The sequence below is a fragment of the Typopeltis vanoorti genome, chromosome 4 (genome assembly GCF_054136105.1).
Source record: "Typopeltis vanoorti isolate ZY-2024b chromosome 4, IOZ_Tvanoo_1.0, whole genome shotgun sequence".
NCBI lineage: Eukaryota > Metazoa > Arthropoda > Arachnida > Uropygi > Thelyphonidae > Typopeltis > Typopeltis vanoorti.
The window spans coordinates 128,087,873-128,107,170 of record NC_143552.1 but is presented as its reverse complement, the minus strand read 5'-3'; the positions used below and the strand labels follow the sequence as shown (position 1 = coordinate 128,107,170).

Sequence of the window (19,298 nt, the reverse complement as noted above, 5' to 3'; positions counted from 1 at the left end):
CTTTCTTTTTTTTAAATTTTTGTCGGAATGCTTGAAACTAGTAATCGTTAAATTGTTGTCTCGATATTTCATATATAATATTTTTATTTATTATCGTCATTATCATCATTTTATTTATTTATTTTATTTTTTGAATGTTGTGATTGGTTTAAAAAATTAATTCTTTTGTGGTTTAAGAGAGAGAAAGTATGAAAAACGCTAATTGGTTTGGAAAATTTTACTAGCTCATGGTCGTTTTATTTCCTAAATACAACTTTAAAGAATCTTAGTTAAAAAAAGAATAAAAAAAAAAAGAGAGAGATAATTTGCAGGAGAATTTTTCTACTGTGGGCACTAGCTGCTGCTTACTGGGTGATTGCATCATTTTGTTGATACTCAGTTATCTTCTTGAGGTGTTTCAGTAACGCTCTGTATAATTAATAGATGAAATATGCATTGTTAACCATACGATTTTTTTTTTTTAAGAAATGAAATCTTATACAGCAGATAAATTAAACACAGTATAAGTAGTTTTATTTTTTTTAAAATAAACTTTCCTAAATGTTGTGTTTCTGAGTAAATGTGATTGGCCTCGGAACGTATAGTACCTTCTGGACAACAGAAAATGCCGGGACTTTTAATTATTCTTACTCGTATTTTGGAAACTTCAACGTTAAATGGCCATTTAATTGGTATTTGGAAAGCTCTAAAACGTGTTATGTGATGAAAGTATATATTTATTTTTATGAAAAACACTATATCTTTGCGGTCACAAGAAACGTCATATATTCTACATAAATATCCTCATCCACTGTTCATATAAACTGAAGTAATTTATGCTATTGCATTTTTAATTAATTTGTTAACAATGATTTGGAGTGGCGCTTCCTTGCGTTTACTGATTAGAACGATTTTAAGGTTAGTCCTCTTATTTCTTAGGAAAATGTTTGTAAAATATGTAGACTATGAGTGTATTTTTCAGGTTTTAAAAATGCTCCGAAGTTATTCATAATATATGTGTATGTTCTACGGCATTACTGCTCTTGGTTATGTCACATTATGTTCAACGTATGATTTTGAGTTTAATGTACATAGTTATTCTAGTATTAGTTTTAGTCACTTCCCCCCTTTTCCCCTTGGAACTGGCATATATGTGTGGTCATTTCCTGGGTCTTTTTTTAACCCGACTTTTAGATTTAAATATTGAAATTAGTTTGAACACTGTTGTGTACTGTCATGTTCCATATGGATTTCCCTACTGATTTTTTATCATACAAACCTACCTATTCAGTAATCTATTTCTATTCTTTCTATACTATTCTGTTATTGAGCAGTATGCATTATTTATGCTGTAGCTGTATACTAATGCCAGAAAGAAATTATATTTTGCAAGAATTATACACTTACCTTAATCCTTAAGCCAAATGTGAATAAAGAAAAAAGTTTACACATGAAGTATCTTCAGGACTAGACTATTTCTACATAGAGGATATTGACCTCACATCAGTTTCCTCATTATCTCATAATGTACAAAGAAATACACAATCTTTTGGAATGTGTATTTGCTGCCTATTATGTGAAGGGGTCACTATCCATAATAAATTTAGTTTAATCCTTTATCCAAGTGTAAGCAAACAAAGTTTGTGCCTGAAATATCTTCAGAACTGAGGCAACTCGTGGTAAAGATGGACCAAGTTCTCATCACTCCTTGGCTTAGTATCTCCCATAATGCAAAGCACATCTCCTTGCAGACATGTATAATGCTATGCATTATGGGAAGGGCCACTACCCACACCAGTTTCGACCTTTATCGAGGTCTTGTCAGTGGGAGCCAGACCCAGAGGTGGTAATACTAAGGTGGAAGCAATGGAGAAGTCATACACTAGTGGCCAAAAGTGTGGAAACCTTTTGGAAAAAGTGTATTTCTGAGGTTTGATGGCTCATAACACCACTTTTTTTTTTGAGTAATACCATAAAATTATATATCAATGGAAAGATTTAATCAAGAATGTAATGCAATAACTTTTATGAAGGATTTTTTTTATTAGAATAGCAGTTATAAAGAAGAAAAGTGAAACACAGAAAAAATGAGATATACAAAAATTCTCACAATGTGAGTTAATACTTAGTTGGGTGACCTTGAGTATTAATTACAGCCTTACAATGCCTTCCCATGAAATGAACCAAGTTTTTTAGTTCTGCAGCTGTTATAATGTGAAACCAAGATTGAATTATTGCTTCTATTAATTGGGTTTTATTGGTGGGTTGCTTCTGACTAACAAGTTTCTTTAGTCGGTTCCATAGATTTTCGATTGGGTTAAGGTCTGGGCTATTCCCAGGACATTCCAGCAGTGGAATATGATTATCCTGAAACCACTTTTTGCACACAGCAGCAACATGACATGGAACTGAATTCTGTTGAAATATAAGTGCTTCATTACCTTGGAAAAGATCATGTGCAGAAGGCTTCAGTTTGGGCTCAAGTATTTCATTTATGTATTTTTGGACATTTATATTCCCATTAATCACGCAAATTCTGCCCACACCTTTTGATGTCATACTACCCCAGATCATAACACTAAGTGGGTGTTTCATGGTAGGTGTAATGTAATCAGGATGCAAATCTCCAATTCTTCTCCTTACATATTTTATGCCATCACTACTAAACAGGGAGATTTTGGTCTCATCACTCCAAATAACACTGTCCCATTGTTCTGCTGTCCAGTTAACATTGGTTTTAGCCCAGTTTAATCTTTTCCACCTTTGTTTAAGAAATAAAAATGGATTTTTTCGTGGAATTCTAGCATTTAGACCAAATTCCTGCAGTCTGCACCGAACAGTCCTTGCACTCAACTTCACATTGTATTGCACCATTTCATCTTGTATGCACCCAGATGATTTTCTTCTGTCACGTAGGCACAGTCTCTCAATTCTTCTATCATCACTTGCTGTTGTGCACCCTTTCCTGCTTTTACCAGTCTGGTTTTGTGGTGACTGAGTCTCCTTATACCTCTTCAAAAATTTAGAAATGCCACCTTTGGTTAAGTTTCCACCAATTTTTCTTCTAATTTCTTCATAACTGTAGCCTTGTTCACTTAATAGTACTATTTTACATCACTTTCTGGGTGACCGGTCAACTCTTTGCACCATTTCTTTAATTTTATTATGTTTTACAAGCTCACTAAATGAAAGAACACAAAAAAAACCAACCAACTTGATAGCAGTCAAATAATACACTGACAAATGTCCTCCTCTCAGCTCCAATACATGACATCAATACTGTGACCTTATTGGTTCATTGCCAAAACAAGATGACATCTGATTGGCTCTCTAAACACTCATGCTCATTGGCTTCATTCAAATGAAGGAAAGCTACTTCATGTCAACCTAAGCAAGTTGTGCTTCTTTTTTCTGGTTATTTGAGTATAACCAGAAACCAAAGGTTTCTGGTTATACCCAAATGTTTGTTCCAATGAAAAATATCAAATGAAATTCTTTGTTCACATAACTGAACAAACTTTGTTGCATTACATTCTTGATTAAATTTCTTTCCATTGATATATAATTTTATGGTATTACACGAAAGAAAGTGGTGTTATGAGCCATCAAACCTCAAAAATACACTTTTTCCATAATTTTGGCCACTAGTGTATTTGAATGAAGAAAATACAAGGACTCACAGAGAAGATGGGGAGCCTAATGAGGGGATGGTGCAGAACATTAGTAGAGTGGAAGTGAAGGAAGCTGTAAAGAGGATGAAGAATGGAAAATCGGTAGGCCCTGACAGGATCCCAGTGGAGGCATGGAAGGCACTAGGGGAAGAGGGAATTGACCTGCTGTGGGACCTGTTAATAAATATTTGTCAACAGGATAATATACCTGAGGAATGGAAGGAAAGTACTCTTGTCCCCATCTACAAGATTAAAGAGGATGCCCAAGACTGTAAGAATTACAGAGGAATAAAGTTGATGTCCCACACAATGAAGATCCTAGAGAGGGTTCTTGATGGAAGACTGAGGAAGCAGGTGGAGATTGCAAAGGAGCAATTTGGCTTCATGCCTGGTCGATCGACGACAGATGCTATCTTTGGGTTACGACAGATAATGGAAAAGTTTCGAGAGAAGCAATAGGAGCTACATCTGGTTTTTATTGATCTGGAAAAAGCTTATGATAGAGTGCCAAGGCAAGAAGTCTGGAGGTATTTAAGGGAGAAGAAGTTACCGGAGAAATATGTCAGATTGGTGCAGGAGATGTACAGAAATGTGAAAACAAGCATTTGAACCTGCCTGGGAGAGACAGAAAGTTTTCCAGTGACAGTTGGCTTGCATCAAGGGTCAGCATTAAGTCTGTTCCTGTTTAATATTGTGATGGAGGAGGTGAGAGAAGATGCATCTTGGACTATGTTGTGTGCAGATGACATTATGCTGTGTGCAGAATCAAGAGAAGAAGTGGCTGCTAAACTGGAAAGTTGGAGGAAAGTACTGGTAAAGAGAGGTATGAGACTGAGCAGAGGTAAGACTGAGTATATGTGTTGCAAAGTGGATGGCAGCCAGGAGACAGATCTAGAGCTGGAAGGAAATGTCATCAGAAAGGTCAGTGACTTTAGATACTTAGGTTCAACAATGAAAGAGGATGGTGAGGATGAGAAGGAAGTGGGATGCAGGATGGAGGAACTGGAGAGAGAGAGAGAGAGAGAGATGGCTGGAGTGCTATGTGATAAGAGACTACAGATCAATCTCAAAGGCAAAATCTACAGGACAGTAGTGAGACCAGCTATGACGTATTCTATGGAAACTGTGGCCCTGAGGAAAAATAACATCAGCAGGATGGAGGTAGCAGAGATGAGAATGCTTAGGTGAATGTGTAGTGTGACCAGAAAGGATCGTCTGAGAAATGATTATGTAAGAGGAACGGTAAAAGTTACGAACTTAGGAGCAAAGATACAGGAGGCAAGGTTGAGATGGTTTGGTCATGTGATGAGGAGGGAAGAAGAGTATGTGGGAAGAAAGGTCATGCAGATGGATGTGTAGGGGAAGAGGAAGCACGGACGGTCAAAGGAGAGATGGAGGGAGATGGTGGAGGAGGACTTGAGGATGAAGAACTTGGATGTGGCTGCAGCCCAAGACAGGAGGTTGTGGAGGAGACTCATCACAAACAGCAAACAGCGATCCTGCTTAAGTGGGAATAGCTGCAGAAGAAGAAGTGTATTTACCTATATGAGTTGCCAAAAGGTGTTTCACCTTATTATTAAATTACTCTGGATTTAGAGAAAGATGTTGGAAGTTTCTTTCCACTTAGTTAGACTAATACATTTAGTTTAATCCTTTATCCAAGTGTGAGCAAACAAAGTTTGCACCTGCTTTATTGCAGTCTCACCAGTAGGAGCTAGACCTATGGCAATACTGATTTTTATTTTTTTTATAATGTGATCCTCACTGAAAAGTCATATAATGCATTAGTACCTTGGTAAAGTAAGGATTTTTTAAAATTATTTATTTATTTACTTAAACTCTAACCCATGACTGAATGAGTTCAAAGCAAAGTATGTTAGATACTGCACAAATGTTGGATAGTTCTTGACATGATGCTTAGGGCCTCCCTTGATGGGTCTAAGGACTCCTAGGAGTTGCTGTAATAATAATAAGAATAAAATGGATGAATTGCATCATTAAGCAGGACCTGTAAAAAAAGAAACAGTACTGGTGGAAATATAAGAAGTGATCAACACATTTATGAAAAGCACAGGCAAGAATAGTGAATATCATGGTAAGGAAGTCAAAATCAGATTATGAGAGGGAATGGCCTCTCATAATCTGATTTGAGATTATTGAGAGGTCACATAGTGAAAAAAATTTTTCACTATGTGACAAATAAAAGAAGAAATGTTTATGGAAGGATAATGAATACAGATTGTAAGAACATGATAGAAGCAGTAGTACTGAGAGATCATATTGTGAGTGTACATATTATTATTATTATTGACTACTCAGTATTGTTCAGTTTTGGGAACCCGAGCATCGATCCGCAATGCGAGACGACTGGGTGCCAGGTGGAGCTTGAGAGCCTGTGTAATTCAGTGGTTGTGGCATTTGCACATCACAGCGCTTGTCTGCACGAAGGAAGACTTGCTTTCGAATCTAGTCGGCAACCAGAAGAAATTTTTCTAATCCTTTTTTCGACTGGTTCCTGAGTTAGTCAATCTCTGGCACGGGTAAGCTTTTTTTTTTTTTTTTTCTCCTAGAAACTCGGGTTTTCGTTCCATAAAATGAAGAAAATTGACCATAGAACCCATATTATTTCAGACATTAAATATATTGTGTTAGGGACGATGAGATGGCGGCACTTGTTGAGCCATCTCTCTTCACTGCATGCCGCTTAATCAGAGATAGTTGGCCTAGGGCCAACTATCTCTGATTGTGTACCAGTGGAGATTGAATTCCCCACTCAGTCTCCAAAAGTTAGATAGGGCTAAAACGGTCTCGCCTACTCCCTATATGGGAATAAAAAGGCATTAGCTGATATATTTTTGACTGACTCCACGGAGTCTGTAGACCCATCAATGGAGGTCCAAAACATCATGCCAAGCACTATCCAACATTCATGCAGTATCTATCATACTTTGCTTTGAATTCATTCACAGTCAAGACACCTACAACAGATTCTGGTAGCCTCTTCCACTTATTTACCACTCTTCAAGCAAAACATCTGGTCCTGACATCCCTACTAACTACACTATTGCTCAATTTCTAAGGATGGTCTCTAGTTCTCCTACCACCAAACCTGTTCTAAAATATTGTATATAATTTTTCAGAACAGGTGTATAACGAGAATTACCAAGGGAATTATCATCTCCTCTGACCAAGCTGTTTAATTTATTATTATTATTCGTGACACCTCCAAGGTGTCTGAAGACTCATCGCAGGACACCTACTGTACTGTACAACTTGCACTACTACACAGAACCTCTACTACCAGTTGCCTACAGCAATGCCATCTACTGCCCACAACGACCACCGCTAGTATTTTTTGCCTGTAAATTGCGTGTGTTCTGAAGGGCCGATTTGTCTGTATGCGGGATGAAAAACCAAAGTTTCCGGGAGAAAAAACCCTGCTACCTCCGTATGAGATTGGCTAACTCACCTTTAATTGAAAAAGTCCATATAAAGATTCCTTCCGGCATGATGAGAATCAAACTTAGATCTTTTCTAATTGAAAGGCACAACGTACCGTCGTTCTTCCAATTGCGCTACAGAGGCGCTTAAGCCTCATTATGGGAAAGTTGTATCTCAGGAGTAGTAGTTAAGGTATTGGAGAAATCGTTGAAAGACAGAATATAGTAGGTGAATAGGAATATGATACTCTACATGGTACAACAAGGTTTTGTGAAGGTAGGTCTGGCTTTAGTAATGTAGTTAATTTTCATAGTAAAGTGACAATGGAGATGCATAAGTGAAATGGGTACTCAGTAGTATTGCTACACTTTGCAAAAAAATTTGACAAGATTCCACATAGACTTCTATTGCATAAATTGGAGAAAATGGCAATCGAGATATGAATCTGAGGATCTGGATTAGAGAGTTGCTGATGGACAGTTATTATTATTAAGAGAGACCTACAGAGAGTCAAGGACTTATCAAGGGAGGCCATATGCTATGCACACCAGCTATCATACTTATTCTTGAATTCATTCACACTGTTTGCACTCACAACATCCAATGGCAATCCATTCCAATCATACACCACCCTATGAGAGAAAAATCTAGTACCCACCCTCTTCTTAGCAGCATTCATTCTCAACTTCCAAGGATGCCCTCTTGTCCTTCTGCCACCCTCCATAAATTGAAAAATTCCATCAGTTGAAATCCTGTATGACTTTCAGAAGTTTGTAAGTCTGAATCATATCACCTCTCTTTCTACTGTTTGCTAGTGTCTGCAGTCTACAAATTCTCAATCTGCCTTCATAATCAATATTCTGCAATCCTGATATCATTTTTAATACTCTCCTTTGCACTCTCTCTCTCTCTCTCTCTCTCCACTATATCAGAATCACATCAGAAACCAGGAGACTAGACCTGTGTACAATAGTCCAAATGAGGTCTTATCAAGGCCTTGTAAAGAGGCAAAATGACATGTGAAGGTTCATTTCAGCATTACAATTATCTTTTGAGTTGTATTTGCAATCTTTGCTATATGGCCCCTGAACTTCCTGTCTACTAACACTCCAAGATCCCTAGCCTCATCAGTTTCTTCTAGCATAATTCCACGAGTATAATACGACACTGGATATCTAATCATGCTGAAGTGAATGACTTTACATTTACTGATATTGAACTGACATTCATTTTACCATGCCCACAGTTCTAGCCCATTCCGATAATTTTGCAAGTACTGCATATCAGCAGAATTCCTGATTACCCTACCTATCTTTACATCATCAGCAAATAGCTGTATCTCACTTGTCAAATCCTTCCCAGTATTAATGTACAGATTAAACAGCACTGATCCTTTAGTACACCACTGGTTACCTTAAATTTTCCAGACTTGCATCCGCCATATACCACTTTTTTATATCTGTCAGTTAGCCATCCTCTTAACTATGCTAATATTTTATAATCCAATCCCATATTCTCCAATTTATGCAATAATCTACCATGCTGCATTCTGTCAAAAGCCTTAGCAAAATCCAAACTGTTTCGCTTGTCTTGTTCAATGGTTTATAGAATGTGAGCAACTTGCTAAAATATGACCTTCACCCTTAGTAAATCCGTGTTGCTCATTGCAAAGTAGAGATTCACTGTCAACCCATTTCTAAATGCAGCTGTAACCCATTTTTCCAACATCTTCACAACCACTCATGATACTGATTGGTCAGTCCCTGGATATGTTGGTCTTTGCACAACCCTTGTGCAAAGGAATTACTATGCATTCTTTCCATTCCTGCAGAATTTTCCCTGTTCCAACTTGCATTAAACAGCCTGAGCAAAATAATAGCCAGTTAGCTGAACACTCTTCTAGGACACGTACTGATATCCCATCAGTCCCTGTTGTTTGTGCAATAGGCTCTAATACCTCATCCTCATACACCTGAGTTTCTTCATCCAGTGAAGAGGTAGCAGTGAGCTCAGTGTTGCATACTCCAGGTTGATAGCTTTAACAAAATGGGCACTCATTAGTTGAACAGTCTCTTCTGCATCTGCAACCCTCATGCCGTCTGCATTTAGAAGAGTTATTCTTTCATATTCATTCTTTCTTTCTTTTTTACTTGCAGCATATTGATAGGATTCTTGTAGGTTGTTGTTAGCATGCAGAGGAAATTTCTTTTCATACTCTTACTTTGCTTTCCGTACAACAGTTTTGACTATTCTAGCCAGCTTCTTATAATTTTTATAACCAACATCATCCTTATTCAAGCTGTATTCCTCCCACATCATCCTTTTCCTACAAATCTCTTGCTTAATAAGATTACACATCCATATGATTCCTATCCTATTTATTCTTCGAGCTCTCGGGACACATTCTGATATTACATCATTTAAGTATTGTTTAAATGCTTCCTATGCACTGTCAATATTCTTCCCATCCAGCAACTGATTCCATTCCACTGAACTCAGTATACTCCTCAGTTTTTCATAATTTCTTGCTTTGTAGTTCAGTATGTAACATTTTCTGAATGAAACATTTATGAACTTAGTCACATCCCAAGTGAGTACCTCATGATCACTGTCGCCAACTGGAGGTAGAATAGTTATGTCTAAACGTTTGACCTTGAGTTCCTTCTGTCGCATGCTGCTTGAGGAAATTGCCTTGCAACAGCTCAGTAAATGCATTTTCATTCTTCTCCTGAGATTCTACTGCTACCCAATCAATATTTGGATAATTCAAGTCTCCTGTTATGATTACTCTTTTCATACTCATCTTTTCTATTTGGTGATGCATTTCTTCATCACTAGCAACTAATCCTCCAGGTATCTAACAACACCACACTGTTTTCCACCTCACACCAGATAGCTTCAAACTCATTGCCACTTGAGTTAGTAGTAGTATTACAATCATAAGTCTGAACTCTAAATGTATTCAAGCCATCCCATATCATTAGCAGCATGCCCCCTCCTCTCCTATTCTCTCTATCTCTATTCCTCCTAAAAATACTGTACCCTTATACTCAATAAAAGTTAGTATGTCTGATTCTGATAGCTAAGTCTCACCAATGCCTACTATCTGAGGTCCAAACATATTGACTAAGGCATCAAACTGTACCCCTTTGTTTCTGATACTCCTAGCATTCGTGTACAGACATAACAATCCACCTGCATTTTCTTTTGTATACTCGTGTCTGCAGTCTGCATGACACAGTTGGACAACTTGTAGATCTCTATTCTTCTCTAGTGCCTTATGCAAGTAGACATCTTTGCACACATTTGATTGGTCCGAACCAGATGAACACAAAGTCTAAATTGTTCTTTCCTTGTCCTCATTTCCATGACAAAGCTCATTCCCTTCATTAACAGAGTTATACAACATTGTCGCTCTCACACTCACATTGTCACCATTTCTCTCTTTATAATTTAATTTCCCTGATTTTCTGTGTTAGAGATCTCATACCAGTTATTAGTTTTTCTAGGCTCCTGATACCAAACACATTCAAGTGTAGGCCATCCCTCTTATACAAATTAATCTTCCCTCAAACTCACTCCACACATCCAAAAACTCACAACCATTCCTTCTATGCAGTCTACGTATCGAATCATTGTCCTTCTTAATTTATTTTTATCATATCGAGGTTGATGATTCTCACTTTCTTCCCTCTTCACTCTCACCTCTTCCAACAACCCTTTCATGTCCTCGCTCATACTGAACTTATCGCTAGTTAAGTTTAGTACCTGTTACAATTACAATCTCATTTACTTTTCTTTTCTGTTTTTGAATTGCTTTCTCTATATTGTTAATTTAATTATTATTATTGTTGTTGGCTACTTCATGGAGTCCTTAGACTCATCAAGAGAGGTCCTAAACATCATGTTAAACACTGTCCAACATTCAAGCAGTATCTATCATATTTTGCTTTGAACTTATTCACAGTCATGGCACCCACCACAGACTCTTGCAACCTATCCACTTATTTATCACTCTCCAAGCAAAAAATCTAGTCCTGACAATAATAATATGCACACTCACACCCTGTTAGCTACCTCTTGGTCAGTTTCCAAGGATGACTTCTAGTTCTTCCACAACCAAACGTTTTCTGAAAAATTATGTCTGTATTATTCTTGTAAAAACCTTTCAGTCATTTGTTTGTCTCAATTATATCACCTCTTTTTTTGCCATATCATCCAAGTTGAGATAATGTAACGAGACTGGTGAATATGACACGGGTGTATGCTTCAAGAGTCTGGTGTGACATTGACTGATGTGGGAGTAATAATACGTGAACCAGAGGTGCTTAACATGTTGCAAAATTTTGATGACGATATAATTTTTGGATTACATTCAAGAGACCATTAAATTAAATGGCCAGTATTGAAATTTAAATGAACTGGTTCTAAGATAGGAGAAAGAAGGCAAAATAGTTCCTCTACAATTCGAAGATAGCAGTAGCAATGGGCTTACTATTCATTCTTTCTACTCCTGTGAAATCTTCCATGTTCTCAGACTCTAATTATATGTCCTAATCAAACAATAGCCAGTTCAGCTGAACACACTTTTAGCATCAATGCTGATATTTCATCAGTCTGTATTGCTGAATTCTTATTAAGTATGTAGCTCTAATAACTCCTCCTCACACTTGAGTTTCTTCATTCAGCAAAGAGGTAGCAGTGAGTGCAATGTAGCATACATCAGGTTGATAGCTTTTAGCAAAATGAGCACTCAGTTGTTGAACAACCTCTTCTGTATCTGTCACCCTCACACCATATGAATATAAAAGAATAACTAATAATAGTTATTCTTTTATATTCATTGTTTTTTTTACTTGCAGCATAACGATAGAATACTTTGGGGTTGTTCCTTAGCTTGCAGAGCCAGTGTGTTTTCATACTCAGATTTAGCTTTTCATACAACAGTTGTGACTCTTCTCGCTTGCTGCTTTTACTTTTCATAATGAACATCATCCTTATGCTCATGGTATTTCTTCCACATCATTTTGTGGAAGAAATACCATGATATTGCATCATTTAAGTATTATTAAACACTGCCCATGCACTATTAATATCCTTCCCATCCAACAACTTTACCATATTGCAGAATCCAGCACACTCCTCAGTCATAATTTCTTGCTATGTAGATATTTCTTGCATGTAATCATTTCTAAATGGAATATCCATAAACTTAGCTGCTTCCCAAGTGAGTATTGCACAATCACTGTTACCAACTAATGGCAGAATAGTCATGCCTTTAACTGAAGACCCCTCTGACCTATAATCAAATCTAACACTGTTTGACCTTGAGTTCCTTCTGTCACTTGCTGATTGAGGAAGTTATCTTGCAACAATTCAAATTCATTCTTCTCATGAGATTTTACTGCTACCCAATCATTGTTTGGATAATTAAAGTCCTCCATTACAAGTACTCTTTTTGCACCCATTATCTTTATTTGGTGAAGCATTTCTTCGTTACTAGCAACCATTCCACCACTAAGTCTGCAACTACAGTCTACTACGTATTTGACCTTGTTAACCTCCACCTCACACCAGATGGCTTTAAACTCACTGTCAGATGAAAAACTGTTACTAGTATTACAGTCATAGGTCTCAACAATAACTGGATTCAAGTCATTCAGTATCATTAATAACATGTGCCTTCTCTCCTATCCTGTTTATTCTTCCTAAAAATGCGCTACCCTTTACCTTTTATACAAGTTATTATGGCTACTTCTGATAGGCAGGTTTTGCAAATGCATATTGACCAAGGCATCATCTCTACCCCTTTGTTTCTGATACTCCTAACATTTGTGTACATATATAATAAGGTAAATGCATGCTTTTTTTTGTATACTCTTGTCTGTAGTCTGTGTGATACCACTGGACAACTTGCAGATCTCTGTTCTTATCTAGTATCTCATTTATGCAGACATCTTTGCACATGCTTGATGGTTCCAAACAGGCTAACACAAAATTGAATTTGTTTTCTCCTCGTAATCTTTTCCATGATAATGCACATTTCCATTATTAACACACACAGAATCTCACCATTCCTCCCATTATAATTTAGTTTTCATGACGCATTTTGTTAGGTCTCATACCAGTTATTAGTTTTTCAAGACTCCTGATAGTGTATTCAAGTGTAGGCTGTGTGAAGAAGGGCTATGATGGCAAATTGTTTGCCATCATAGCCCTTCTTCTTAATTCATTTTTGTCATATTTATCATGATGTTTAGGGCCTCCCTCGATGAGTCTAAGGACTCCTTGGAGTTGCCTGTAATAATAATAATATTTAGGTAATAAGCTTACGATTTTCATTTTCTCACTCTTACTCCTTCCAACAACTCTTTCATAATCCTCTCTCATATTGAACTTATTCTCTCTCATATTGAACTGGTTTTGATCGCTTTTACTTTTCATTTCTGTTTTTCAATTGCATCTGCCTAATTTTTAATTTTTGCTCCAGGAAACCTTGAAGTTATAACCCGTTCAGCAATAGCATATTTTATGGTGGAGTCCACGTACCAAATAATATCTATTTTTAAAATCAATGCTACTTACTTCCCTGATTCTGAGCTTTGTTGTTTCTTATTTTGCAGCTTAATTTTTTTATCCTCCCTATGTTCATTTAAATGCTGCTTGACTTTCTATAATTTTGGCATTGTCTGCTTTAAGTTCACAATTTTGGAAGTTAACCCATTTTCAGTATCCTCCTCAGTATCGTCAATAACTTATTTAGTGGTTCAAGTGTTCTTGTTCTTGATTTCACTTTTCTTAGCGTTATGTTTCTTGTGCATTTTTGGTGCCATTTAAAAGTATATTTAATATTGCAATATCTCAATACTCTAAAAACATGGAAGTCTACACTAATATACTATAAAACACAAATTTTCTAAGGGAAAAACTCAATGCAACAAATAAAAATCACCAATTTACAAGAGCGCGAAGTACACTGATCACTCGCAATGTAGTCTTAAACCCATATGCTCATGCATTTTATATAAAAATGCTTTTTCATTATTAACAAGATAACAATCTTCTGTTTGGCCAGCTTCTAAGTGGATCAGTCTTTCCCAACAGTACTAGGTCTAAAGAGGGTTATCTTGCTTATGCATTTTGGGGAGACCATGTGTGTTTGGGAAGACAGTTGGAGAGAATGATGTGGTTTAATTTTTTTTTTACACTGATGTGTGTAACTTTCTCAAGGATTAAGTCTTATTTCATTGGATATTCGAATACAAAGATTTCATATGCAAATGAATGAGATTATTGATGTAGGATAGAGATTTCTTGGGGAGGGGGGGTAGAGAGAAAAGAATGAGGCAGGAGTGTTATTGATGATAGCTGATGAACTGCAATCAAAGAGAGTAGAAGTTCAGCAGGCCACTGAAAATAGCATATTTGAGGCTATCTGGTGTGAGATAGAGGACAGCATAACAAAATATCCAGTTGGATGCTTCTATAGACCAAGGGATGCAAAAGATGATGAGAATAGTATGTATCGGCAAATAGCTATTTGCCGATACAAATACTAAATTAGCTGTATACAAGACAGTTTTCAAACCAGTTTTACTTATGGATCTGAGAGCTGGGTCAGAAGTAAAACACTTGACCAAAGACTAGAGACTACAGATATGAGCGTCCTGAGAAAGATTATAGGCATGAACAGATGGCATCAATGGCAATATCATATTAAAAACGAGGATATTAGGAAAGAACTTGACATTGTCAGCATCCAGGAATGCGTTAGCAGAGCTAATCTCAGGTGGTATGGTCACTTAAGCAGAATGGGCGAGGAAAGATTAGCAAAACAAGTGTTCTGCCAGGTTGGCAGCAAAACGACCCAGAGGAAGACCAAGATATAGGTGGATTGATAGGGTACAAAGTACCTTAGACGATAGAAATATAAGATCTGATAATGTTTGAGTCTTGACAAGTAACAGACTGATTTGGAGGAAAATTGTAGATAGGAAATTAATAATGATGTAATTTTTTTCATGTAGTACTATCATATCCTGTACACCCCTTGAGGGTACATGGCAGGTATTTGATGATGATGAGTCTTCATTTACATCTTTACTATAATATTTTACAAAATCCCTTGAGCAGTTTTCTAGTTCATTTTTTTCTAATGTTTTCATATCAGTGATTAATTTAAAATAAGAAATAACATTGGGTATATTTTTAAATCTCTCATCTATTTGTACAATAACAGTAGCAATCAACGTTGAAAAAGTGACATCTAAATTCCTCTACCATGTTTAGTAAAAACTTCATCTTCTGCTAGTTTGGAAAATAATCCTTTTCTTTTTCGAATTCTTTTTTCAGTGAAGTCTTCGGAAATATTCAAGTTTCGTGCCATCATTTTTGTGTTGTCTAAAAATGTGTTAAATTTTGATCTTAAATTTTGGATTTCGTTTTTAATTTTATTCACTAAATTAAAAGCAGAGTCATGAACAATTGTTTTTGCTTGAAATAGTTTGTTGATACTATTAATTTTTGACAATATTGTAAGCCACACCGATAAGCTTAAAATAAATGGCATTTCTTGTAATGAATCTAGTAGACTTTTAGCTTTGGATATTGCTGTTATCGTTAATTGCACCAATAAATTCTTCTAAGGCATTATAAGTTTGTTCAAACTGTGTATACATTGCTTTGACTGTGTCTACTTTGGCTTCCCATCGAGTATCACACAATGGTTTAAGCGTAATATTTAAATGCTTTTGTATAATTTCCCACCTTTTTGTAGATGCAGAAACTACGCAATATAAACGTTGCAATATTCCAAACATTTTTTTATAATATATACTACTGGAAGCAGCATCACAAATTATCAAATTAAAAGAATGTGATAAGCAAGGTACATAAATTGCATGAGGGTTTAAACTAATTATTCTAGATTTTACGCCTTTATATGTTCCCTTCATATTGCTACCGCTATCGTATGCTTGCTCTCTACAGTTCACAATATCTAAATCAAGCTCACCTATTCTTTTTAAAAGCGAATTTGCTAGTCCTTCACCAGTCACATTAGTTACTTCAATAAATCCTATAAATGACTCATTTATAATTAATTTTTTGTCTACAAAATTTACATATCTAATAATTATTAAAGTTTGTTCCTTGTGAGAAATATCAGAAGTACAATCCATTTGGATGCTGTAATATATGGCTGCTTTTATATCGTCTTTAATTTTATTAAGGACTTCATTACCTAATGCAGCAATAATTTCCTCTTGAAATCTATGCGCCAAATGATACACAATTCTTTTTTTCGTATTTTTAATTCTGTTTACATGATCCATTAGCACAGAATCATATTTACTTAATAATTCTATTAAACTTAAAAAATTTCCGTTGTTCGGCGTTCCTATTGTTTCATGGGATCCTCGAAATGACAGATTATTACTTGCTAAAAATAGAATTACATCTACAATTCTTTGGAATAGTAATTTTAGATGTTCCATTTCTTTATTTATATTAATTTGATTTGTTCTGTCAGCAGTCGAACATAAATTAAGCCTTTTTTAATAATTCTTGCTAAGCAATAAAAGAATTAAAGTGACCAACAGAAAGCTCATGATCTCGAATTACAGATGACAGTTTTCACCATTTAATAAAACCATATAAAATCGTGTTGATTGATATTTTCCTCTTCTTTTGGAAAATAATACACAACAAAAGCAAAATACTGACTCTTGAGCTTTTGAGTAAACTAACTAGCTGCGAAGCTGAGTTTCACGATTTGGCATTTTTTTTTTTAAATAGTACGATGTGGAAAATGACCTACCTTCAACATTCTTATCGAATGCATCTTGATGATGTTGTTTAGGTCCGGTTTTAACACAAAATAATCTAAAATTATCAGTTATAATATTTGGCCACAAACCTGGATCATTTATATTCACTTGATCACCATCATTATTATAGTTTTCATCATTATTTGCTGTATCCAAAACGTTTGTATAATCAGACGCATCTTTTTCGATGAATTCCGCAGTTTCTACGTTTTCGTTGAAAAGTTGTGTAGCTTGCTTGGAGTTTTCTTCTTCATTGAAGTTTGAATCGCAATTGCTGAAGTTGTAGCAATTTCATTGTCAGATTTATTTTGTAGCCATGAAAAAAATCTACTTGTGATTTTTTGAGATTTTGCTTTTCTTCTTTTTTCTTTTCTACTGATTTCCTTTTTTGACACCCAGAGGGATTCTTTCTTGGCATGGACATTATTGGGTTAGGCTTTGCCTGTCAAATAAGTAAATAATATTAAATATTTTTATCCCATGAATTAACAAAAAGTTAAATATGTACATACTTTTTACAATATTACAAAATTTTAGAAACACTCAAGGAATGTCTTTATTTTTTTCGTTTGTTTACTTCAGTACATCAGTTTCACCCTTATCTATCACTATTAACTGAGTTGAAATGAATGTAGTTGAGATCTAATCGCATGCAGACAACACTTCATAATCCTGAATATTGATCATACATTTCACATAGCTTTAAAAATAACTTACCGTATTTACTGGAATATAACTGATCCTTGCGTATAACTCGCATCCCTGATTTTACTTTGCAAAAAAAAAAGAAATCGAAAAGTTTCGCGTAACCTCGCACAGAAAAAAAAAAGCTTAATCACGTTCACCTCATGGCAATAGTGACTTGCTTCCTGTGGCAAACCACGCGCCCTCCATACTAGCCAGAACGTCTGCAGACGCAAATAAAAGCAGGTCGTTTTATTGTATCACTGAATAAGGTACAAACATTTGCAGTCTGTGTAATATATTTCTCAACAAATAGTGCAATTAGAGACAGCTGGGATAAAAATGGCACTAACTAATGAATCGCATGTCCCTTTCCCAAAAAACTATGCTATTTAGCCGCAAGCAAAACCATATGCTGCCCTGGCAAACACTAAAAACTAGATGGAAGGCGCCCCCTCCCCCCAGCTCAAATGCAGAGCAACAATAAAAATCAACAGAAAACGTTAAAATTCGTAAACGTGTTAAAGCTAGGAAATATATAGTGAATATTGTTATGGCACTTTCAGATATTGAATTTGGTTGAAGGGAATTAGCATTTCAATTCAAAAATTGTCTGCTGACTTTTATCTTTGACTCGTACGATCTTTTGTTAATACCGCACCAATCATATGCACATATCTTTACTAGCCTAGTAACATGGCTGTCTGTTCATTAGTCATTCGTGAAGGATTGTTCATTAAGTAACTCAAGTCTTGTAAATTACTGCTAATTTTTGCTTGAAATAATGGGAAAGCAGATGGTGCTGTTGGATAGGATGCACACAAGGAAACTGCTCTCTAGGCAGGAAATAGCAATTGCAATATATGCAGGGATTTTATGAAAAAAACAGAAAACTTTAGTTTCCGAAAATCAATGTAAAGGAAATTTGCTTTTATATCTAATAAGTTAAACATATTAATTGACATTAAATACTTCCAATCCATCTTTTAATGACTTACGATGTAATAAAATCCAAATCCAAATACACTTTAGAAAACAGATACGTTCTTTACGAAACATGAAAAGATATATCAAATGATGGTAAAGGAGTCATGCCACGTCTGAATGCCTGACGAATAATGCAACACCTGAACTGGACAAAACTTGTACATCAGTATATCGCGGAGATATATCAGTGGCTTGGAAATAGGATGTTTGCTTCTAATTTTCTTATTACTTATTATTATGAAACAGTTGGTAGAGAGTTTAATTAATTATTGCATTTTTATTTGGTATAGCTGTACTTAATAAAATTGTATTATATTAAGTTAAACTATGTGTCAGCGAAGATGTTTGAAATGTATTTTTTTTATTTAATTATTTTTTAAGATGAGCCCTGGGTTGCGTGCCAGAATAAAGTCATTGGCGTGTTACGTTTGGCAGGCATGTTAAGGGTTGTCCACCCCTACTCTAGACTAACGATATATAAAGAATATAATAAATATTTTTTCAACGGTTTCGATAACAAGCTAAATGATATAAATGTGTAACAGATTAGAAAAAACTTATGATGAATCAGACATTTTAGGGTAAAAACAAAATCATGTTTGTTAATTTTTATACACTGCATATGCGCATCAAAAGGGTTAAGCCAAAACCCTAACATAATACAGAAACACAGAGATATTATTATTATTACCGGGGACCCTAAAATCCT

The 19,298-nt window shown here is 35.7% G+C and overlaps 1 protein-coding gene across 4 annotated transcripts in view; it reads left to right on the top strand.

Annotated features, from left to right (window-relative positions):
* Positions 1-288: 288 nt before the first annotated feature.
* The window catches only part of LOC150107666 (ATP-dependent DNA/RNA helicase DHX36-like), a 589,788-nt gene continuing 570,778 nt past the window's right edge, over positions 289-19,298 (top strand). For all 4 annotated transcript variants that reach the window (XM_090391452.1, XM_090391454.1, XM_090391451.1 and 1 more), the window contains exon 1: positions 289-897. Coding sequence is in view for 3 of the 4 variants with exons in the window: in XM_090391454.1 (XP_090247580.1) it covers positions 848-897 (50 nt within the window). In the remaining variant the exon portion in view is untranslated. The remainder of the gene's footprint in view (positions 898-19,298) is intronic.